This window comes from Nansenia antarctica, assembly GCF_963989245.1.
Source record: "Nansenia antarctica genome assembly, chromosome: 14".
Taxonomy (NCBI): Eukaryota; Metazoa; Chordata; class Actinopteri; order Argentiniformes; family Microstomatidae; genus Nansenia; species Nansenia antarctica.
This window is the reverse complement of record NC_137684.1, coordinates 12,054,060-12,079,310: the sequence shown is the minus strand read 5'-3', so window position 1 is coordinate 12,079,310 and position 25,251 is coordinate 12,054,060. Positions and strand designations below refer to the sequence as shown.

Below are 25,251 nucleotides of genomic sequence, written 5' to 3'. Positions count from 1 at the left end.
TCTATTCTGGGGCGTGGCTTAGCGATAGGTCCATTGAATCGGGGAACCTGTACCGATACCGGAAAAAATGCATCCTTTGACTTTTAACGTCCATCCCACTATTACTTGAGGTCAATTGTGAATGTCATTGGATCGGTCAAGGGCACCGCCTTCACCAATTAATCTTAAGTCCATCAGTGATTTCTGAATTCATCAGTCAGATCAGTGATCTCTACAAGGACAGGGAGGGATGCATTTTGAGGTCCTCAGAACAAGGCCAGAGGCGCCATCCCAGAAGTCACCCTGTAGCTCCTGGTGACAGTCAGGGCTGTGTGTTTGCGACCGCTGTGCTCTGAGTGGCTAACTCTCTGTCTGACCCCGCCCCCCTCCTGCCAGAGTGACAGCCACGGCGTCCAGTGTGGGAGCGGCAGGGATCCCCGCGGGGGGCGTGCTCACCCTGGCCATCATCCTGGAGGCGGTGGGGCTGCCCACCAACGACATCTCCCTCGTCCTGGCCGTCGACTGGCTCGTGTGAGTACTCAGGCGCTGTTGTATGGTACTCTATGGTACTCTATGGTACAGATCACCAATAGTTGTGGATATGATCAGCACAGCAAACTATGGTCAGCTAAATTGTTATAGTTTCAAGTTTTTATTGTTAAGTCACATTAGTGTGTAAGAGAGTACAATTCTTAGGCTTCAGTTCCTGACATTGCAGCACAAGACAATAAGGCAATAGGCGTAATATAAGATACAAAATAACAACAGTACAGGACATAAGTGACAAATAAGACAGGATACAATGGAAACGTTATTTCGTTGGAAAGCCTGATTAGTCACCTTTACAACGAGGTACAACTTATAAGGATCATGCATTCGTGTAATGAGCAACACAGCTAAACGTGTGGGTAGCGGCCCAAAAACATTTGCCAAAATCCCCTGCAATATTCTTCTGTTGGTATTCACTCTCGCATGATCCTTACATCCTTACAGGTACTTAGTTGTACCTCGTTATAAAGGTGACTAATCAGGCTTTCCAACAATATAAAATACAATACCAATTGGGATTCTCCTGGACTCACTGTGTGTTCCGCCTCTCTCCCGGTCACAGCGACCGCACCTGCACCATCATCAACGTGGAGGGCGACGCCTTCGGGGCGGGCCTGCTGCAGTTCTTCGTGGACCGCACGGCCAAGGCCGAGGCGGAGGCGGGGGTGGCGGGGGCGCTGAGCGAGGTGAAGACGGAGGAGGAGGCCGGCGTGCCAGAGCACTCACCCCTCATCGAGAAGCCCGGGGCCGAGGCCGACGGGGAAGGGGGCGCCTCCACCTCCCGCTTGCCTGAGAAAGAGTCCGTCATGTAGACTCCCAACCCCCCCCCCCTACCTACCCCTGACCCTGCCCCATCCCTGCCGATTGAAAAGATCGAAACCCCCACTCCCCTCCTCCCCTCGCCACAAACAGAAAGAGAGGGGACACGTAAAGACTCTCCTGTTGAAAGAGGAAATCCCTCTCTCCTTTTTGTCTTCTCTCTCGGAGGAAGGCGACAGAGAGATCGTCGAAGAAGGGGGCGAAGGAGAGGTCGCAAACAGGTCGCTCTGTTTTTTTAAGACAGTTTTTTTTCTAGGAACTCTAGGTTGGAGTCGTAACTCTAATTTGTTATGTTTTAGCTTTTTTTTTTTTTTTGGGGCCAGAAAAACTGATATTTTTACTATTGTCTTTTTAAAACCTTCCGTCAAACTTCTTTTTATTTTATTTTTACAGTCAAGCTATTACTCCAAGAATTTTTATATTTATATGAATAGGCCCTGCGTATGTTTCACCTTTGAGGTACACCTGTCTCACTGCGCTCTGTGAGAGTAAGTGATGGCAAAGCCAAAGCCTGTCACAACCAAATCATCTTTGTCTCTCTGTCCTACTAACCAGTTCAAAGCCAAGGACTCTTATCGCCCCACACACACACCCACACACACACACACACACACACACACACACACACACTCCAGCATCTCGCTGCCTCCTCGGAAGGACCAAAAGTACTGTCAAAGGCTGCGTGGGTCCGTTACGGCGGTGGCTGTAGTATACTGTAACTTGAAGGCCTGCACTCTACAGTCTACGTTCTGTGACCCATCAGTCACTGTGAACTAGGAGGTGGTTTTCATCTTGTATCCCTGTTGGTCCCCCACCTGACAATGTCATGTAAGTGAGACGAGAACAGGGTGGTTCTAACACCCGGTACTAGAACAGGGAACAGGTGCAGACGGTGAGGGAAGGAGTATGCAGGTGTTCCACTGCCCTCACTTCTCACGCATTAGTACACCTGTGTACCGTCTCTCTTCTGTCACTGAGTGGTAGAATATGCTGTGTTTCTATTGGGCCACAGGACTCGTAGAAGAAGAGGAGTGGTGGTAACGGTTGTTTAAAGTATAGTTTACTTTTTGTCCTTTGTCCTTTTAAGCAATGTTTTAGTTTTTTTGGACTTAACGGGATTTAAGTCCACTGGGTAGTTAGTTAGCAGCGACAACAGTAACTGCTCAATGTAAAGTATCTCCTGGTTATCTGTAGACTGGTATCTAGTCAACTGCTATACATAGCTAAAGAACGACCCAATGGATTTAAAATAACTCACTCTTTATAAAGAGTGAACTATCCGTTGAATGGTAGATTATTTCCCCCCCCCAAAAAAACATTTAAATGCTAAAGCTGAATGTGAGAAATGAAATATTGGCTTTTATGAATTGTATTTATTTCCTTGCTTTAACTGGTTAATCTTGTATATGTGTTTCTTTAATCAGATACTCCAAAGCAGACTAAGCTAAGGTCGAAATAAGTGTTGTGTACAGATGAACGTCAGATGTTCATTGCTTTAAATTGTCAACACACTTTTTTTTTTTCTTTCGTTTGTCCGTTTCATGCTCTTTTTTTTTTTTTGCTAGCTATGTGACGTTTAATCACCGGTCTGTAATAGCTTTTTATACCGCTAGCGCGTGTGTATGCTGTACGCTTCTGTTGAGTGTTTTTTCTTGCTGTCCAATCGGAGCAGAGTATGTACTTAAGATTCTGGGAATGTGTCATGGCCCTCCCCTATTGGATGATCTGGGATTGTTTGTCGGAATGGTGTTGTTGCTACGGAGACTGACGTCAATGTAATATACAACACGATTATGGACGAGCACTTATCCTCTGATCTGATTGATGTAACACTACGTGACGTTAGAATTATAAGGTTCTATCCATTAGGTGTTTATTAATGCCTGTGTGGTGTTATTTTTTAAATGTTGACATTTTTTAAGTTAGTAATTCATAAAATACAAAGGTTTCCGTGGAATGTAAAAATGTTGACGCTCAATATCTCTGAACGACCCTAGACGGAGATAGAACCTTATCATTCTAAGCTCACGACTAGTCAATGTCCATTGAATATCGTCTATGATTCAACCACACCAAATCATCATCTTTGTCCACTCTAACAGTCTGTGTTGATGCACTACTCCTCGGGTATACCAAATGAACTGAACATCTCTTACCTCAACATAGGTCTAGAATATGACGCTGGTTTTCAAAAAGACTCTGTGTCTGTTAGGTGGCCGGTGTCTCAACATATCTCTTCCTTCCTTTTTTTTGGAACAGTGAAGTTTCATGTTGCCGTGAGCAAATGTGCCCCGAATATCGCAGGTCTGAAATCAGTTGTCACAATCACTTCTTAACTTGCATCCTATGAGGCTGGAAGATCAAAATGTGTCCCTGGAGCAGTGATGAGTGGCATCTCCAATCACTCTCTGCAGCCTCCTTTCCCTGCTGTGTGTGTGTGTGTGTGTGTGTGTGTGTGTGTGTGTGTGTGTGTGCAATGCTGGAGAAAAAAAAAAGCGTATCATTCCATAAGGTTGTCTCAGAGCGCTGTTGTGTGTGTATATGTGGGCATGTGTTGTGTGTGTGTATGTGTGCGTGTGCGTGTGTTGTCTGTGTGTATGTGTACGTGGTGATGGTTGGTGTCTACAGTAGCAGTCGAGGTCAGGCTCTGAATGTACTCCCCACTAGGTTTAGGAATAATAATAAAACATCTTTTTATTATGATCCACTGGTTTTGTGGATTATTACGACCTTTCTCTTACTGACGTGAGCATGAACACTGTTGACGAAGTGAACACCAACTTTTCTCATCAATCTATCTGTCGGTCGGTCTACAGTGTGTAAGTAATGGGACAGTGAAGCATTTTTTAATTCTTTTGGGCTCTTCACTCCAAAAGTTTGGATTTTAAATCAAACATGTACTATGAGGTAAAAGGAGAGATTATCAGCTTTTATTTGATGGTATATGTGTACACTCCAAAACACACCAGAAGCCAGAAAGGTTGGGCCTTGGGGGCTAGCAACCCCAACCCGTAAAAGCCTTATATGCTACAGAAATGTTGATGAAAACCACCAAAATCCCAATGTTTTGAAAAGGAAGACCCTTCAGCGTGCCAAGCTAAGGAGAAAATGACACTGTGTATGCGAAACCGCAAGGAAGGCGGTGCGTCCGAAGCTTCGGACCCCTAGACGGCCCACCGACACAGCAACAAGGAGGAAAGGGCAGTAATAGCGGAGCTTGGGGCACCTGCTTGGCTAGCCTGGTGCGGGGCTATTATGGTCTGCGCTTGCTTGGATGGGCCAGGTGCGCTGGTGGTGGGGCGGCTGGGGTCCCCCTGGGGGGGGGTTTGGGGTCTGCTGCTGTGTGCTGGTAGGCAAACGGGTAGTAGTCGCTCTATGAGTAGAGGGCTGCAAGGGAGTTTTCCTGGCTACACAGTGTACAGTTTTTTTTTTTTACTTTTGCCTGCTTGCGGCTCTGTCATCATCTAAAGCGCATTGAGTCACATCTTGTGAGAAACGCTCTATACTAATAAAACTAGATTTGATTTGATTTGATTAGTGGAGGACATGAGGAGGTCCAGACGATCTCTCCTGGGTGTGGGTGAAGCCAGATGGCTCCAGTCAGGGCAGGTCAGGCTGGCCAGCGGACATACTGTACTGCCCCACACACAGAGGGAGCAGTGTTCCTGCTTTCCAAAGAAGCACAGAGGGCCCTTATCAGCTGGGAACCCTTCAACACGAGGATCATCACAGCCCAGATTCCATTCTACATAAGAAAATAAACCTCCAAGTAGTACAAAGCTACGCCAACAACGACGCAGACGATGACACCAAGGAACACTTCTACAACCAGCTACAGTGTATCACATACTTCAGACGAAGGAAGGAAAGGGCATCATGATTCTGATGGGAGACATGAATACAAAGATAGGAGGAAACTACAATGTTTACGAACTGATAATGGGAAGACAAGGACTAAGAACCATGAATAACAATGGTTTTGCAGCGGATTTCTATAGTTTCTTGTTTGGTTCCGACAGGTTTGCTTTTCTAATTCTGGTTTTGACCTCCTCCTCCGGTCCTCCATCCACAGTAATCATACTCCCGAGGTATGTGAACCTCACCACGTCCTCTAGCTGGGTTTGGTCCGGGGTGATTGGTATGTTGTTTTTGTTGTTGACAATACCCATCACTTTGGTTTTTGATGAGTTGGTTTTGAGCCCAAGTGAAGCAGCGGTTATCTTTAGTTTGTGTCATTTCTCCTGCATCTGTTGGTGAGGTTCACATACCTCAGGAGGATAATTACTGTGGATGGAGGACCGGAGGAGGAGGTCAAAGCCAGAATTGGAAAAGCAAACCTGTGGGAACCAAACAAGAAACTATAGAAATCCAAATCAACAGGAGAACATGGAACTGGATAGGTTACACACTCAGAACACTAAACAGATCAGTCACAAAGCAGCAGGCTCTAACATAGAACCCACAAGGCAGGAGGAAACCCAGAACCACCTGGAGAAGAACCACAGAACAGGAGGTGAAGGTGGGAGGGCTGTCATGGCAACAACTGGAATTAGGGAATTTAAACTATGGCGGCTGTGGCGCAGGAGGTAGAGCCGCCGTCTAATGATCGCAAGGTTGGCAGATTGGCGGTTCGGCTGGCCACATGTCGAAGTGTCCTTGGCCAAGACACTGAACCCCAAATTGCTCCCAGTGAGCGGGTGTGTGAAGGTGTGTGTGAATGGGTGAATGAAAGGCCGTTGTAAAGCGCTTTGGATAAAGGCGCTATATAAGTCAGTCCATTTACCATTTATGTGTACACATTGGTTTCACCATTCAGAAACTACAACACTTTTTATGCATAGTCCCCCTATTTTAGGGTACCCAAAAGTAACATCTGGTTATCTATCTACCTACCTACCTACCTATATATCTATCTACCTATCTATCTATCTATCTATCTATCTATCTATCTATCTACCTATCTATCTATCTATCAGTAGGTAGCAGTAGAATGTGGGTTGGTCTTCAATGTGTTTGGTTTATTTTATAGGATGAGTTTCAGAAGTATTGGAATATAAGAGAAACCCATTCAGTTATTATACTGTCTTCTAGGATCAGTTTATCCACACCAGATCCTTTCTAAACCATTACTGGAGACATTTGGACCCTGACTTCAGATCAGTGTCTAGACGCTTCATCTTATTGTGATCTACCGTGGTGACAACCTTTGATATTAAAGCTTATTCTGCCATCTGCTGGTCAAACGGGAGAATTTGCACAGTGAAGTCTCCCAAGTCGAACCTCATTCTGTCTTATCCAATAAATGAAAAATCCTGTATGTATTCTCTCAATATGTCAATGTAAATTGTTTATTGATAATTCTGTGTTATTGTCCCAGTGACTTGTATGGTCAATAAAACATTCCCCATCAAACCCGCGAAATGATACACAGGTCAACATATATACGTAGTTTATTTTCATTTATAAAGCAATGATTGGATTGTTACCATCTTACTTATCTGTTTTTTTCAATGGCAGTAAACCGTAGATATAACCTCAGGTCTAACAACAGTAAACAGTAGATATAACCTCAGGTCTAACAACAGCATTCTCTTTAATGTGCCAAATGTCAGATCTGAATTTGGTAAAACCGCATTCTGTTACAACGCTCCATCAACGTGGAATGTACTTCAGAAAAAGTTGAAACTTAACATGTTCATCCCACTCTCTGACTTTAAACTGTGTGTTACAGAGACTTTGCATCATACATGCAAATGTGCTTAGGTTATCTATTATAGGCTGCGTCTGCTCACTGTTTCTGTTGTATATTGTATGTTTTTATACTGTATGTGGTGTCTTTTTAATGAAGTGCTGCTTTTCTTGGCCAGGGCTCATTTGAAAAAGAGGCTACTGTCTCAATATGACTACCCTGGTTAAATAAAGGATTAATTATAATAATAATAATAATCAATCCAATCCATCCAATTGCAGAGTGAAAGGGCAGTAGTTACGTTACGTTATTTTCATCATATGAAATTATGTTTTAGAATGAAACTCTCACCATATAAACACTGTCTGCTACACACAGAACAGTGTTGTTATTACTATTTATTGTCCCATTCGGTGAGATGGACACACACTGACAGCAATATACACAAGCCAAGTCCACAGTGTACAGGTTCATGATGGCTGCTGGTGGATTATTTTGTGCGTTTATCACTTGTAAAGTCTGATAGATCCATCTAGTCAAACTCTGGTCTCAGATCTACAGTCAGTCTTTCTCTCACAGTTCAGATACAGTCTGACATTCCAGTCAATGCAGGACACGTGACAGCAAAACATTAGACACAGCCATTTTTTTTTCTTTTTACACAAGTGAGATTGATTTATATTACTGCATCTTGTGTTTTCAATGAAGGACCAATAGCACTTTACTTGCAATAACTTCACTCTATCTAAGTCATATATTTAAATAAGAGAAATAATACAAGAGCTCTTCCTTTCTCTTCTTTAAACAACGGTAGCAAGCATGCCAAATGTCATCAGGTTACAGTAAAAACATTCAGTCATACAGTTCCAGTAGTAAACACGAATTGTGCAAATCTCAAGAAAATAAAAGTGAACCAGTGCAACATAACCACAAATATACTCTGTCAAACATAACGCCTAGGACCAACGCATCAATATTCATATACCAACTATATTAACATTGCTTATTGTATGTCAGCTATTACTGTGGTGTATATGATCAAATATGGCTGTTTACCATATTTGTTTAGTATTTGAAGCATGTCATTTTTTCTTCTGTATAATAGTCCCCTGGGTGAGTCCTGGACCTCAGCTATTGTGTCTGGAAGTCATTTTATGTTGCTGAGCTACATAAAGTTCAGGTTCAGTATTTTTCCATTTATAGTCAGATTGTCCATTATCTCGAAAGTAGTTTATCGGCCAGGTGAATCGTTTAATCCATAGTTCCAACTTGTTTAGCCACGCTAACTAGAATACAATGGGAGTGATGGGGGGGGGTCTCAACTTTGTGGCCACAATCACCTCAAATGAACTAGTTACCCATTTGCCCAGAAATGATGAAACATCACTTCTATTGTATTTTTGTTAGAGGTGGCTAAACGATTCACCTGGCCGATAAACTACTTTCGAGATAATGGACAATCTGACTATAAAGTTAGAGTTGGCTGAAGTCAGTAGTGGCTGAACCATGGGTTAAAGCAAGTTTCTCTTTTTGGGGGGGTTTTCAGGCAGCTTTGCTGTTGGTGAGCCCCCCTGCACACCTCACACTGTAACATCATCTCTGAATGAGAGTAAGAGAGCAATGCAACCCTCTGCCTGTCTGCTTCACCCATAATTTGAGGCTAGGGTCATAAATAAAACATTTCATCATTTGGGGTGATACTGTCAAATAAGGACCTGAGGAATTATTGACTTGACTTGTAGTTCCATCCCCCAGCACCAAGAGCACCTCATAGGGCCCTCTCGAACCACATGTTGATACGTTGTATCATATGTTTCAGACCCATAATACTTTAACAGTGTTCATATATACTAATAAGATTCCAATCATAGAAGAAAACAAAACATGGTGCAGCAGCTTTCAGTCACGCTGCTGCATGCTCCTGGAACAAACTCCCTGAAGAAATCAAACAGGCCCAAACCCTAAAAATATTTTAAACTAAGCTAAAAACCTTCATGTTTTGCAGCAGTTATGATTAAACAAATGTTTTATCTATTTACTTCTTATATCTGCTTTTTTATTCATTGACTATTATCTTGTTAAATGTTTATCTATTTAATCTCTCTCTCTATACTTGTGATTTTTATTTTATTACTATCCTCCTCTTGCTATATATTTTTTTTAACGCTTGTATGTAAAGCACTTTGAATTGCCCCTGTTGTATTAAATGTGCTATACAAATAAATGTGCCTTGCCTAAAAGTAAAGTAAAGCGTTCTCAGAACAATTCTGTTGTCAACTGTCTGAAGTCTGGAGGCCCATGCAGCGCTCCCTTGAGGGGGAACGTTGATTGACATGTTGATGTCATGTGACAATGTGTCAGGTGGTCAAGAATTTCTCAGGTCGTTAAGTATCAGTTGTATCAGCTTTAGTGTCTCTGTGGTGTCAAAGGTGCACTCTCTTTTAGCCTGTGACATTTCTTTCAGAGGTAATCAAAACAAAACAGTTTAAAATAAATACATTTACACAGTGCACCTTCATCTTCAACAAGTTCATCTTCAGGAGGTTCCCATAATCTGAGTCAAAACTCCTCTGCTGGGTCCCCTCCCTTTGTTCTTCAAGATCGGTCCTAGCATAGCTGTTTTGTTCTTTTGTTCTGATGGTCCCAATCCCACCCCTCCTACGTAGCCTCGTCTCCCCTCATAGCCTGCTCCTGTCTAGCCTCTTCTTGCCAGGGTTGGGATACTGGGGGTTCTCGATGACCCCCTCCCCGAACTTGAGCTCCAGGAAAGCGCGGTGGTTGTTGGGTCCGTAGGCCGTGATGCCGGCGAACGTCATGGGCACCAGCGGCTGCAGGAAGTGCTCGGGGAACTCCACGTCCTGCTTGTGCTCCGTCCACGTGTCTTTCGTCATGACCCCGTTGCGCGGGTAGAAGGGCCACAGGTCCACGTGGAGGTGGTTGGCCTCGCTGTACTGCACCCTGTAGAAGTCCCCCTCCACCGCGCGCTCCCACACGTACCCGTTGGCGTCCACCAGCGAACCCGAGTCCAGGTTCTTCAGGTAGTCGCAGTTGGACACGTCCTCCAGGTAGATGCCCAGGTCCACGTCGTAGTCCCAGGGGATGATGTCCTGGTGGCGGGCCGCCCCCAGCAGGGTGCCCCCCTCCAGCCAGTAGCGCACACCCGAGCTCTCCAGGATGTTGACCACGTACTTGGTGGTCTCACGGAGCGCGCGCAGGCAGCAGGGCGGGGTCCAGCGCTCCAGGTACAGGTACTCGGGCGTGTCGTCGCGCACCGTGCCGAAACAGCGGGCCGTCTCCTTGCCGCAGCCGTGCCACTGCTCCCTGCCGTCCACCAGCAGGAGGCGCCGGAGGCCGAAGTCCCTCATCAGCCGGTTCGTGGCCTCCTTCAGCCGGCTGTCCGCCTTCCACTGGTTGTGGGCCGAGGTGAAGAGAGGCCGGTGGCCCGCGGCGAAGCAGGGGCTCTCCAGAAGCTTGACCTTCCAGCCGCGCAAGGACGTCTGGACGAAGAGGGAGGCCAGGAGCGGCCGCCCCAGCGGGAGCGACAGGTTGAAGAGGTCCTCCGCGCGGAGGAGGACCACGGCGTCGCCCTGCAGCGCCGTGCACACGCTGCCGCTGCTCCCGGACGCGGCCGCCGTGTAGGTGGCCGTCCACTCCCTCAGGCTGACCCGCAGGTGCAGGCACTGGACGGCCGAGCGGGCCAGCACCGGGGCCGCCACCAGCCTCACGGGCCCGCCGCCCTCGCCCTCCAGCTCCCGGACCAACCTCTCCAGCACCCGGCCCTGCTCCAGCTCCACCCCGTCGGGCACCAGCAGCACGAACTCCGTCTGGACGTGGAACTCGGGCCGGTGGGCCTGGGGCGGCTGCTCGGGGCTGGGGGAGAGCACCAGGAGGCGGGCGCCCTCGGGGAGGGCCAGGGGCGGGTAGGGCGGGGTGTCGGCCACGGCCAGGAAGGGCAGCTCGGGCCTCTGGCGGAGGAAGGAGCGCGCCACCTCCCCGACGTAGTTCTCGAAGTCCTCGAACTCCCGCAGGAGGACGGTCACGCGGGGGCCGCGGGCGTTGCCCTCTCCCCCGGCCATCCCTCCGGGCCCGGCCATCCCCCCGCCACCCATCCCCACCATGCCCCCCCCGCCCATGCCCCCCCCCAGGCCGGAGGCTGGTAAGGCAGCCTTCCTGGGGCCCCTTCCTGGGTCCCGGCGTTTCTCCATCATCTGCTGCTGGGCCCGGGACACATAGTAGAGGATGAGCAGGTTCAGGACGATGGCTCCGGTCAGCAGGCCCTGGCAGAAACTCACACGCATGGCACCTGGCGCAGCGCTCTCCGTCTCTCCCCCGTCTCTCTGTTCAGGAAGCTGGTTCACAACGCTCAGTACCTCCCATCAGAGAAGAGCTACAGCTTGATGTGGGTCTCTGGAAGGTTTACGGCCAGCAGCAGGACTTACTGAAACACACAAACACATAACACACCGTAACAGAGGAAAAGGAGGTCAGTGTTTTCCCAATTGAGAATTCGACAAGTTCATAGGATTAATGAATGAACACGTCGAACAAGACTACTTCAGGTGGTCCCCCTGGGAGACGATATATACTGAAACATGTATGCCTATGCACACACTGCAATGTAAGTCACTTTGGAATAAAGGCATCAGCTAAATGGCATATATTGTATCATATATGTTATGGTACATGTGGGAAAACTAGGGTTAGGGTTAGGTACTAGGGTGACCTGATACATGCTGGCATGTCTACCCCTACCCCTATCCCTAGCACCTAACCCTAACCCTAGTTTTCCCACATGTACAGTAACATATAGGTGGCCATAGCACGTTGCTTCAGTAGACACACTGTCAGTGCGTAGACTGTCATGCAGCAGCCTTCAGTCACCTGGAGAGGACTATTATATACACTTTTGTGTTGTTTTTTGTTGTCAATGTCAAGAAACTAGGTGCTGTGTCCGATACATGGACTGGATTGGCCTAGTTTTCCTCTGTCAATAACCTGACCTGGATTGCACGGTTCGTTTACCTATCAATGACATTATGCAAACATGCATGTTATTAATCAGTACAGGTTTCTGATCCTGCTGACTTGCACCATTTCAAAACCGTTGAGGTAAACAAAAGGCATCTCGTGCATGGCAGGCAGCACCTCGTTGTTAATAAAACAAACATACTCTTAAGCATGACTCACCTGTATCTTTACAATATAAGCATATTATTATCCCCGTTAAAGGTTGCGTGCCACAGATCGCATAGCAATGAAGTGCATGTGATTGTATTATGGTTATATTGGCCTTGATCATTCCCAGGAATGCACGGCCAATAAATAAAGATATAACTACAAATATACTTTCCGTAACTGATTAGATATGCTGTGTTATTCTATGTGTCAAATGTCATGTTTTAGATATTATATTCACATTTTTCATCATTGCCGCTGTCTGAAACATTGTATCCCAGCGTTGCTGTTTTCGGAAATGAGCACAGGAAACTGGCGTGAGACCACAATATGGCAGGAAGCGACCTCCCTGGTTACCAGTTACCAGCACCGTTGAATCGGGGCTCGTGGCTGCGTTCGTAAAAGTCGCTCTGGGAATCTGATCAGCACTCACGGGACGCCTCTTCGTCCAATCAAACGACTCGGTTTCGTTATGACGTCGAACCCAGTGTGCGCTCCGGCGCTCTCGGAGCAAATTTCCCCAACGCAGCCCTGGGAAAAGCGATCCTCGCTGAAAGCTGTTAAGGAAGCATATAGCTGACACAATTCAAATGCCAATGCAATATGAGATTGCAATTGCATGTTCCACTTTTGCATGCATTCTTTCAGACAATATTCAAATTCAAATGCAATTCTAATGATTTGCATTTGCATTTTCATGTACCCGATGTGCACATTCGCTGTCAATATTAAAATGATAATGCAAAGCCATTTGACAAAGTCATGCGCTGCTTTGTAGCTGACAAAATTCAAACTCTCTATGCAGTTCGGTGAAACGCAATTGCATTGACATGTTCTAGGAAACACATCCGGGTACTTTGCTCTCCCGTCATGTCCACGCCCCTTTTTGTGTGATAGCAGTGTAGAAGTTTGACTGGCGGTCAATGGACATTTCTGGTCTTTGCTACTTTAATCCGATAAAATAAGAAAACCGTAGTGCTTTTTAGATATTAGGAGCCCAAATCCGATGGCCAGTTAGGCAAACTATTATATAGTGTCGTTGCCGATCAATGATCGACGTCGTTATATAGAGAACATTAATTAAATAGGGGTTGATTCATCAGAGCAGTCATACGTCATCTCCCTGTCATCAGGGATTTGTCGATCTTGGATTTGATTTGCCGTGTAAGTCCCCAGATGAGAGTGTTACATTAGTTTTCTTAAGATAGGATAATGAATAAATCTGTTCAATTGGCATTTGCCTACTGTTAATCAGTAGCCTGTATGGTGTATATGAAGATGTTATATCAGTGCGAACAATTGCGAATCACATTATTGCATTACAATTTGAATATTGACTCAAATAACGCAGGCAAAAGTGGCAAAGTGGCAAAAGTGGCACATTAGAATGAACTTTTGAATTTTGTCAGCTACAAAGACTTTGTCAAATGGCTTTGCATTATCATTTTAATATTGACAGCGAATGTGCACATCGGGTACATGAAAATGCAAATGCAAATCATTAGAATTGCATTTGAATTTGAATATTGTCTGAAAGAATGCATGCACAAGTGGAACATGCAATTGCAATCTCATATTGCATTGGCATTTGAATTATGTCAGCTATATGCTTCCATAAGCTGTGGGCAGAGATCTATTTACTTACAGGTCTTTATTTTGCACCTTTTTCCCCCATATGAGCTCTAGGATTTCTGGAAGGAAGGAAGGAAGGAAGGAAGAGAGAGAGAGAGAGAGAGAGAGAGAGAGAGAGAGAGAGAGAGAGAGAGAGAGAGAGAGAGAGAGAGAGAGAGAGGAGAGAGAGAGAGAGAGAGAGAGAGAGAGAGAGAGAGAGAGAGAGAGAGAGAGAGAGAGAGAGAGAGAGAGAGAGAGAGAGAGAGAGAGAGAGAGAGAGAGAGAGAGAGAGAGAGAGAGAGAGAGAGAGAGAGAGAGAGAGTGCTGGGCTGGGCTGAAAGGGACGGGGTTGTTATTATTATCTGCCTGTGTTTCCACCTCCTTGTCCTCCTGGAGGAGAGATCCCAAACTGCTAAAATGGAGGCGGACAGATCCGGTGGGGTAGCGGGCGGACCGGGCCAGACCTCCGGAGGGAGCGGCGGCGGCGGCGTGGCGCGGAACAACCCGAACGGGCCGAAGTCAGGAGGAGGAGCGGTGGTACCAGGCCAGGCCGTCATGTCTGGGTCCTCGCTGCCGCCTCGGGAGCCTCTGGACCCCGGGGACACGGCGCCGGGCCTCTCGCTGCCCGGGATTCTGCACTTTATCCAGTTCGAGTGGGGCCGCTTCCAGGCGGAGAAGTACCGCTGGGAGGCGGAGAGAGACGAGCTCAGGGTAAATGTTGTGTGATCTTATTATTATACCAATGTTCATTATACTAGGCTAAATTTACAGAAAAAAGGCCATCGATGTCCATATCCTCCAAAAGAAAGTCACGACCGCTCCTCTTACAGTCAAAGCGATCAGAATCTAATCTGCCGTGGTCCAGATTGTAATAATGTCTATTATTATTAGGGCTGTTGTTATAATAATGTCTATTATTAGGGCTGTTATTATCTTCTGACATGCATTAATCTGTGAGTTCAGTTGCCTTGATTGTGTAGTGCCTTGACGCACTGTTTTGCGACCAAAGCATTGTATTTAATGCTCATTTCTCGCAGAGATTTAGGACGATCTCGCCCCTAATAGAGGTATAATAGAGGTGTTAGTGTGAAAGCGTTTTGTTGGCCACATTTAAACGTAGGAGGACGTTTTGGCGAGCTGCACTGTCACTGTCTAGACACACAAACCTCGGACCCGTTTAAAGCGCAGCCGGATTTGAGAATGTCTCTACGGCTGCGTTCGTGAATACGCTGTGGAGATCTGATCAGCACTCGTGGAACGCCTCTGGTCCAATCAAACGACTCGGTCCCTTTATGACGTTGGACCCAGTGTGCGCTCCGGCGCTCTCAGAGCGAGTTTACGAACGCACCCTGTATTACTAGAGGGGGGGGGTCACACAGGTGGAGGTGTCTATAGTAAACCATGTGCGGTGTGTAAAAACGTTATTAACGGTGATAACATATATATATTTTTAAAATAACGAACGTGAGTTAGTTGGCAGGCTGAGGAGGCGCTTCTGCTTTTTTTTTCTCTCTGCGAGATTAGGGTTGGTCACGTGACCCACTGTCAATTTACAACCGGGATTCGGTAACGCGAATGAGTTTGTAAATCCCGGAGCCACACACACACACACACACACACACACACACACACACAAAGCCAATGACGTAATGCGGTCCCTGGCGTTTACGCATAGCCTAAGAAGCCCAAAGCATGTTTTCTCAGTCCTTTCACTCCATATGTGGCCTCACCCCCCTGTCACCACCAACCCCCCCGTTTTTTTTTTTGTAGATAATGATGCTGAATGATCTCCTGTTTGAATAGGAGCTTGGCTGTGCAGAGAATGCTCTCCTATAGCCCCCATATGTCAGTGTATCGCACTCTCCCTCTTGACTCGTACACGTGCCTGCCCTGTATACATACAGCTATAAATAGGAACGTGATCAAAAATGGATGAACAATCACAAACTGACCGTGCTACACGGCCCTTAAAGGAGAATGTGAATGGAAGTCGGAAGTATGTCACCGTCACTAGAGATGTTATACTGGGATGGGTGACTGTGTGTGTGTGTGTGTGTGTGTGTGTGTGAGTGTGTGTCCAATTAGCAGTAGAGCACAGCGAGCGGTTGAACACCGTGTTTAAGCAGTGGCCTAGCTTCCATTAGTGCTAAAATAGGGAAAGCCCTGTGGCATACACACACACACACATACATACACACACACACACACACACACACACACACACACACACACACACATACACACAAGGCAAGCCCAGCGCATGTTTCCCTGCCAGTGTTTTCCTCCAAGTCTACAACTGTGCAACTGTCCGAATCCTGATTGCGTCTACATGAAAAGTCTGCTGTGTAAACGGGTGAAAAAGACCCATTGTGATTGGTTCGCTGATCCCGTCTGTGACACCACCTCCGGAGGTGGACGAGGTCACATGGGGCCCCGTAGAGGACAAGTGTCAACGCAGTAACGGACGCAGAGGTCGTTAACCACATTCTTCTAGATCAGATTCAACAGACACAGAGGTCCGATCAACAGCTGTGGTGGAGCCAGCTGGGCAAGTTATCAGAACATGTGTGATCCGATCGCAGGACACATGTCAGTGTAAGGTGAAAATGGTGTGTGTGTGTGTGTGTGTGTGTGAGAGAGAGAGATAGGGAGTGTGTGTGTGTGTGAGAGAGAGAGAGAGAGAGAGAGAGATAGAGAGTGTGTGTGTGTGAGAGAGAGAGAGAGATAGGGAGTGTGTGTGTGTGTGTGTGTGACCACGTGTCATTTTTTTTTTTTTACGGGGAACCAGGTCGTTAAACTGGGACACCTGTGCCACTCTGTCTCCAGTGATGGGCCTGGAGGGCTCTGCTGCCTTGCACTAGGCCAGGTGTGTGTCTGTGCGTGTGTGCGTGCGTGCATCAGCTAGACTGGACAGGTGGGCCCTGGCCTCGTCCTCTAGAGCACTGCCACCAACACCCCCTCCCCACCCCCCGAAAACCTGACAAGTCCTCATCTCTCCCTCTCCCTCTCTCTCTCTCTCTCTCTCTCTCTCTCTCTCTCTCTCTCTCTCTCTCTCTCTCTCTCTCTCTCTCTCTCTCTCTCTCTCAGTGCAGCTGCAGCAGAGACTCTTAAATGACTCCACTAGCAGGTCACGGGATAGGGGGGGTTGGATGGGGGGAAGCAACTGTGGCTTTCTACTAATGATTCACACTAGTGTATACTGTGTATATATATATATATATATATATATATATATATATATATACAGGCTATATATATGTTACGGTACATGTGGGAAAACGGTTTATGTTGGCATTTCCGGGGACATGGCAGCATAAAACGTCGACTTGGTACATGCTGGCATGTCTAACCCTAACCCTAGCACCTAACCCTAGCACCCTAGCACCTAACACTAACCCTAGCACCTAACCCTAACCCTAACCCTAACCCTACCCCTAACCCTAGCACCCTAGCACCTAACACTAACCCTAGTACCTAACCCTAGCACCCTAGCACCTAACCCTAACCCTAACCCTAGCACCCTAGCACCTAACCCTAACCCTAGCACCCTAGCACCTAACCCTAACACTTAACCCTAACCCTAACCCTAGCACCTAACCCTAACCCTAGCACCCTAGCACCTAACCCTAACCCTAGTTTTCCCACATGTGCCGGATTCCCACATGTACCGTAACATATATACATACTAGGAATAAAGCTGTGTTTAGCCATGCATTCTAAGTGCACATAAGAATGCAGCCTTTTCCTGCTTTGACTCACTCGATTTGTGTACGCAGCGGAGCAGTCAAGAATACACCCTGGTATTTTACCGTGGTGAGGCCGGTGTTGTGTTAGCCCCCCCCCCCCCCCCCTCCATCTCCATGACTTTAGCGTCAGCCTTGGAGGAGCTCTCGGTTAGCCCCTCAGAGACACTGGAGAGTTGGGTCAACAACAACTGTCCTCTCCATTCAGAAGTGCTTCACCTTCGGCCTGTGTCGAACGAGTCATGTGTTGTGAAGTACACTTCACCTCTGTTCGCTGGTTTAGCAGCGGCCATAGAATTAGGCCTTTTCTAGAAGGTATGAACTCTGTCTGCCTTTTATAGAAGTTATGAAGTCTGTCTGCCTTTTATAGAAGGTATGAACTCTGTACGTTTTCTCCAGTTGATATCAGGGACCTCAGGTTGGTTCTCCTTTGTCCCTTAGTTGAATGAATGAACTGCTGGTACTGTGACTTATACTGTGACTTATACTGTGTCGGGGGGGGGTGGCTGTTGAGTCTCATCTCTAATGAACGGCATATGGTACAGTAGAGCTCTCGCCCACGCACGCACTGAAGTCACTGCACACTTCCAGGCTTATAGACTGACTACACAACAGTAGCTCTGTGTGTGTGTGTGTGTGTGTGTGTGTGTGTGTGTGTCTCTCTCTGTTTCTCCTATCTCTCATGTACTCAAATCCCTTACTGTTGCATGTACACACACACACACACACACACACACACACATACACCCCTACATATTAGAACTAGGGCCATCAAACGATAGAAGAAATGATCGAGTTAATCGCCTGGTTTGCTGTGAGTAATCACAAATGAATCTGTAACAAACTATAAATTAAAAAGTCACCCTCTACCACACCGATTTAGCGCATCACTGACGAACAACAACAACAACAACAACAACAACAACAACAACCCAAATTCCTAATAAGTCCCCCATGTTTCTGAATGAATCTCTTCAGCCGATGACAAGAACTTATAGGCCTATATCAACTTGTAAGGAGTGGCACAGAGAAGGCGTTGATCTAACTGACACATCGCCTGCTGCAAGAAATATCCACCTACTGTTGGTCAGTACCAGCTACTGTTGGTCAGTATCAGCTACTGTTGGTCAGTATCAGCTGACGTCTGCACAGTCACTCTCTGAGAGTGATCCTCTCAAACACGGAGAGTGGCTTTTTAAAAAAAAAAACTTGGCTAAAATGTTTGCGAAGTTACAAGATCCTTACATCCCGCCATGTGTTTCAAAGGATGCAAAGTTCTAATGTACTGGAGAGGTGACAGACGCGTGAGACTGCCATATACTGTACCATATATTTATGCCTTATATCATACCTCTGTTTTATATGTATTTATCATCATATCTTCCGATATAAGGGGGTATGATATATGGCAGTCTCTGCGTGATTCAAGACCCGGGTCGTAGCCATATGTGTGAAAGGGAGCAACCAGGCAATTGCTGGTTAATTGGGTCGTGTGAACGGTGAAAATGCCCGGCTGACACGGGTCAGGATTCAATGCAGTTTACAGGAACTGTGTGTGAAAGGGGCTTATGAATGAATGAATGAATGAATGAATGAATGAATGAATGAATGAATGGACTTTATTGTCATTGCTACAGTACAGGTACCAAACAACGAAATTTAGGAGGGGTGGCTCCCCTGGTGTTAGGAAAGGAAAAAAAAAAAACTATTAGAGAAAGAAAAAAATCACAAGAAGGTAAGGAGCTGGTTTACATAAATAAAGGCTATGTACACAATCCACTGTACTATACTGCACAGATAGTCAACTAGGGTTGTCATATTGCACAATAGTATTTTTTCACGTTATTTAAAGTGTCACAGTTTGCAGGCTTGAAATGTACATGTTTGTGCCTCAGCACTACACCTGATTTTTTCAGTCCAGCAGCTGCCATACAATCCGTCCAGACTGTCCAGGGCCCAGAACTTAGGTCTTTGCTGTGTTCAGGGCCTGGACGGCCCTGTGGTAGAAGCAGTTCTTCAGTCTGTTTGTCTTAGCGGCCGGGGTCCTGTACCTCCTTTTCGAGGGCAGCCTGATAAAGTGTACGTGCCCAGGGTGGGTCGGGTCCCTGGAGATCTTTGAGGCCTTCCTGAGACAGCGTGTGTTGTACAGCTCTTCCAGAGAGGGGAGGGGGGCGCCGGTGATCTTCTGTGCTGTTCTCACTACTCTCTGTAGCGCATTTCTCTCCGCTGTTGTGCAGCTGGAGAACCAGTTGCAGATGCCGTAGGTGAGGATGCTCTCCACTGCGCCGCGGTAGAAGGCCACCAGTATCTCCTGCTTGTTGTGTTCCTTCCTGAGGCATCTCAGGGTGTATAGCCGCTGTTGTGCCCTCTTGATGGTGCCTTTTGTGTTGTCCTTCCAGGTCAGGTCATCCCGCATGTGATGTCCCAGGAATCGGAGGGTTGAGACTCTCTCCACGCTCTCTCCGTCGATGAGCAGGGGCTGGATCTCAGACTTTTTCCTCCTGAAGTCTACGATGAATTCCTGGGTCTTTGACTTGTTCAGCAGCAGGTTGTTAACCTTGCACAGCTTGCTCAGTTGCTCTACCTCATCCCTGTACGCCGCCTCGTCCTCCCCCGAGATACATCCCACCACGGTGGTGTCGTCTGCAAACTTTACGATGTAGTTGCTGGGTTGGACGGGGGTGAAGTCGTGGGTGTAGAGGTTGTACAGGATGGGGCTTAGCACGCAGCCCTGGGGGGACCCAGTGCTGAGGCTGAGGGCTGTGGAGGTGTGGGGGCCCACCCGCACCCTCTGGGGGCGGTCGGTCAGGAAGTCCTTGATCCACGCACATATAGAGTGTGATAGACCCAGGTCTAGTAGTTTGGTCACTAGCCTGTCTGGAAGGATGGTGTTGAAGGCGGAGCTGAAGTCCACGAAGAGCAGTCTCGCGTAGCTGTTTCCCCTCTCCAGGTGGGATAGAGTGGCGTGGAGGCCTGCAAACTTTTTTGGGGGGAAACGATGTTAACAGCACTATAAAAATTACACGTTCCGTGACACGCGTTGTGGAATTATTTTTAATCTCAGGAATTAAGCCCTCTCCCCCACACACGCACACACGCACGCACACACACACACACTCACACTCAAACACACTTTTCTGTCCCAGAAAAGCCCTCTGCTCTACTTGTTGGCGGGATGGTGAGTCTCAGAGGGGTGAAGGAAGGAAGGACAGTGGAGAGGTGGAGGAGAGAGGAGGAAGAGAGAGGAGGAGAGAGAGAGGAGGAAGAGAGGAGGAGGAGGAAGAGAGGAGGAGGAGGAGAGAGGAGGAGGAAGAGAGGAGGAAGAGAGAGGAGGAGGAGGAGAGAGGAGGAGAGGAGGAGGAAGAGAGGAGGAAGAGAGAGGAGGAGAGAGAGAGGAGGAAGAGAGGAGGAGGAAGAGAGGAGGAGGAGGAGAGAGGAGGAGGAGGAGGAGGAAGAGAGGAGGAAGAGAGAGGAGGAGGAGGAGGAGGAGGAGGAGAGAGAGGAGGAGGAGAGAGGAGGAAGAGAGAGGAGGAAGAGAGGAGGAGGAGAGAGGAGGAGGAAGAGAGAGGAGGAGGAAGAGAGAGGAGGAGGAGGAGGAGGAGGAGGAGGAGAGAGAGGAGGAGGAGAGAGGAGGAGAGAGGACGAAGAGAGGAGGAGGAGAGAGGAGGAGGAAGAGAGGAGGAGGAGAGCTGTCCTTGACCCTGTTCTCAGAGACAGGCAGACTGGTAGAGATGACTCTCTCTCTCGCTCCAGAAAGCATCGAGCTTGGGATTTTGAAATATTGTAGTTCACTGTAGTTCACTGTCACTTAGTTCACTGTATTCAACGTGTGTGTACAAATGGACAGTTCTTTTTTTGAGTCGGTCGAAAACTGGTTTGTAGCCATTGTTAGATGGTAGGTGTTAGGTGTTAGCTGGTAGATGTTAGCTGGTAGATGTTAGCTCTTAGCTGTTTTGTGCACCCTTGAGACACTGCAGGCATGCACAGACAGGTTGTGTCAACAGGATGTTTCATATTTCCTAATATACATTTGTGAGTAAGTAGCTGAGCAAAAGCTGATTGTGTGTGTGTGTGCCTGTGTGTGTGCCTGTGTGTGTGCCTGTGTGTGTGTGTGTGTGTGTGCCTGTGTGTGTGCCTGTGTGCGTGTGTGCCTGTGTGTGTGTGCCTGTGTGTGTGTGTGCCTGTGTGTGTGCCTGTGTTTGTGTGTGCCTGTGTGTGTGCCTGTGTGCGTGTGCGGAAAGCAAGCCAATGTTAGATTGCAGGGCAGGAACAGAGGTGGCAGTGGGATGCTTATCTGACCCGTTGGAAGAGTGTGTGTGTGTGTGTGTGTGTGTGTGTGTGTGTGTGTGTGTATCTAAGGCATGAGGGTATGACAGGTTGTAGCTCGCCCCAGTGTCAGGGGCGGAACAAAACCTTGCCCCCCCCTAAATGACACACCGCTACACATTCCACACCGCCCCCTCTCCCCACTGCGCCCCTGCCTTCGCTAGCAGAGCTAACAGGGCTAAAGGCACATCCAAACACAGCTCCACACAGTCCATCTGAACCTGGAAATGAGCACCGCAAAAGCCTGATACCTCGAGACCGACCCACAAATAAGCTTGCTTTTACCTTGGTTTCTGACCAGTGGGACTAGTGTCGCTCCAGAAAGTCATGACTAAGAACTGACTAGAACTAGCATGATTAGAACTAGCATGACTTGAACTAGCATGACTAGAATGCGAATTTGGGCCTCTTCTGCTTAGGGATGCTCCGATCTGGATTTTTGGGGCCGATACCGATCACCGATTTTTTTCCTCAAGATCAACCGATACCGATACCGATTTTTTTAAAAATACATAACTGTAGGCCTACTGACTGGATAGCCTACATATTTTTTGCTTTTTAGACAAAAGTTTTGATCCATTAGGCACCAAGCAAACGCAGACCCATTTTTATGGCATAGTAAAAGTCTGGCCTATCACCCAGTTAGGGCCTGAAGCCCAAGTCAGTAATATGGCTGTATAAAAGACATCATAAACGTGGCCTTCATGGTTTACATACTGTTACGTCCTCCTATGTTTTGTGTTCAGTTATCTGTCTTCCCCAGAAAAAAGAAAAAAAAAAAAAAAAAAAAAAATCGGTTTTTGCGATCGGCCATTTTTGCCGATCACCGATCGAGTCATTTGGAGTGAAATCGGCCGATTTAAATCGGTGGCCGATAAATCGGAGCATCCCTACTTCTGCTGTGTCGTAATTCACTAACTCTGTGTGTGTGTGTGTGTGTGTGTGTGTGTGTGTGTGTGTGTGTGTGTGTCTGTGTCTGTGTCTGTGTCTGTGTCTGTGTCTGTGTCTGTGTCTGTGTCTGTGTCTGTGTCTGTGTCTGTGTGTCTGTGTGTGTGTGTGGCCCTCATGAAAAGGTTTATCAACAACAGTAGCTGCTCTATAGAACCTGCAGCCTATATTCGCTAATCCGTTTGACACCCTAATGAAACTGTGACTAAAACTGTCATCTCCTGTTTTAGTAACTCTGCCAAACCCAAGGCGACCGCAGGCAGAGGGAGTAGACCATCCAGTGAGGACGATGTTCTCAAAAAGGGAGGTTCGGTTTAGCCGTTTCAACCGCTTTTGCGATTATCAGGCTTACAAGATACTCAGGCTGTGTTCGTATATTCGCTCTGAGAACGCCGGAGCGCACACTGGGTTCAACGTCATAAAGGGGACCAAGTCATTTGATTGGACAAGAGGGCATTTCACGAGTGCTGATCAGATTTCCAGAGAAAGATTTACGAACGCAGCCCCAGTAAGGCCTTATTACGTTGGAGGCAGTTGTAAAAGAAAATCAGGGGGGATGGTGGATTTTATCATATGGGGACAATTTTAGCATCCCCACAGCGTCAATGACTTCAGCGTCAGTGACTTCAGTGACTTGGTAAAAATGTCATTGCATGTGTGCGTGCCCCCCCCCTCCCTCGCCCACAGTATTTTACTCAATATGCGCAAAACTAAGTGTTGAAATAGCGGTAATACCACGTTCATTGATAACATGACATAAGGGATGGAAAGGGGGGATGGCAGTTTTAGAAGGGGGATGATTTTGACTGTTTTTATTTCTGGGGGGGGGATGCCATCCCACCTCATCCCCCCTCAACAAGAGTGCTGCTTGGAGGTGCACAGACGTTGTAGGAAGCGACCCCCCCCCCCCGTTGCGAGTTGGTTGAGTCCGGTGTGTTCCTCCGCGGGCCTGACGTCTTATGATCTGCTACTCGCGCCGGCGCCCCGCGAGACGGCGTTTTTAGACTGCCCTAGTTTCTTTCGTCCTTTTTTTCGGTAGCACACACACACACACACACACACACACACACACACAGAGAACTGGACTGTAAAATGAACGGGCTGGGAGGAGGAGGAGGGGGGAGAGAGAAAAGGAGAACGAGAGAGAGAGAGAGGCAGTGTTCGGAACGGCATACTAGTATACTACTCATACTAGATATGACGTAGGTTTTGAGAATGCAGTGCGTTCACACTGTACAGTATGAAAAGTTTGAGTATGCGAGAAATCTAGTATGGATACTAGATGTTCCTGAATCTTTGAGTATGCCATGACACCACACTGTTCAGCTACTCAATCCCCAGAATGCATTGCACGTCTCTCCAGTCTCGTCAAACTGCGTCATCCAGCTGTTGTTTACATGGTCCGAGAGCCTGGAGACGAAAGCTCGCAATAAACATTGTTTTTTGCACAGATTTGAGTGTGCAGATGCTGCTGTTTTGCACTCTATTTCATACTCTGATCACAGATGAGCGGTGGTATTTTCACTGTATTGGGAATTTACATGGTGAAATGCGTTCTTAGACAAGGCTACGCCGTCATGATTACAAAGATGCCACTTGTTCGCCTAGTATTTGACTGCCTGTAGCCCAGTCACAAATGGTCCCAGTATTGTAGCTTCAGACGAACAAGTTGGGTTGTATTGTGCTTGCTGTAGCTCATATATTTATTTTAATCATTTACCAACTGCTCAGACAACAATATAGTAAGCTAGTTACTTTAGCTAGCTAAAGATATTGGCCCGTAAATCATTTTACAACTTGTTTACCTATTATGTTACAATGTTTCTGTCGAACTCTGCAGTGAAGGTATCTAAGCAACATAATGTAGCTAGCGAACAGAAGTGGGAAGAAAACGTCAGATCAGATATATAAACGGGTTATTTTGATTAACTGTACACATTTTGGGAATATACTGTATATGGTTACTTTCTTGCCTGAAAACATATAATAACTTCATAAAATGACACTTGTACAGTAGAGCCGAAATTACAGCTTTTAGCCCATGGAGGTTTAAAATGGAGGATTTAAAATCCCTGCTGCTGGCCAGTGCGAAATGCATTCTGGGATATTGAGATGCATACTGCAATGTGAACGGTCAGCTGGTATTGGCATACTTTTTATGAATTTAGTAGGCAGTAAGCAGTATACTCATTGAGTATGCTAGTATGCCATTTCGAACACGGCCAGAGAGAGATGCAGCTGCCGTGTGTCGGCCGTCCCCTCATCTCGCCATCAGCAGCTATTTGTCTTTCCTCTGCGTCAGTTCCATGTTGTTTGGGTTTTGAATGCCGACGCCAAGCTTCTTAAGGCCACCAGACGGCACTGTGAACATTGCCCCAGTGAAAGGGCCCAGTTCCAGACCCATTTTAAATC

General features: G+C 47.1%; 3 protein-coding genes across 3 annotated transcripts in view; 2 read left to right on the top strand and 1 right to left on the bottom strand.

Annotated features, from left to right (window-relative positions):
* The window catches only part of slc1a5 (solute carrier family 1 member 5), a 17,120-nt gene extending 13,070 nt beyond the window's left edge, over window positions 1–4,050 (top strand). The window contains exons 7-8 of the mRNA XM_080544960.1: window positions 376–510; window positions 1,091–4,050. Coding sequence (XP_080401086.1) covers window positions 376–510; window positions 1,091–1,340 — 385 coding nt within the window. The 3' untranslated portion in view covers window positions 1,341–4,050. The remainder of the gene's footprint in view (window positions 1–375; window positions 511–1,090) is intronic.
* A 5,664-nt stretch (window positions 4,051–9,714) lies between these two features.
* On the bottom strand, window positions 9,715–11,334 carry fkrp (fukutin related protein; the record flags this gene model as incomplete). The annotated part of the gene is made up of 1 exon (XM_080544961.1): window positions 9,715–11,334. One exon carries the CDS (start codon window positions 11,332–11,334, stop codon window positions 9,715–9,717), a length of 1,620 nt encoding a protein of 539 aa, XP_080401087.1.
* A 2,823-nt stretch (window positions 11,335–14,157) lies between these two features.
* strn4 (striatin, calmodulin binding protein 4) overlaps window positions 14,158–25,251 on the top strand; it is a 32,206-nt gene continuing 21,112 nt past the window's right edge. The window contains 1 exon segment of the mRNA XM_080544959.1: window positions 14,158–14,533. Coding sequence (XP_080401085.1) covers window positions 14,240–14,533 — 294 coding nt within the window. The 5' untranslated portion in view covers window positions 14,158–14,239.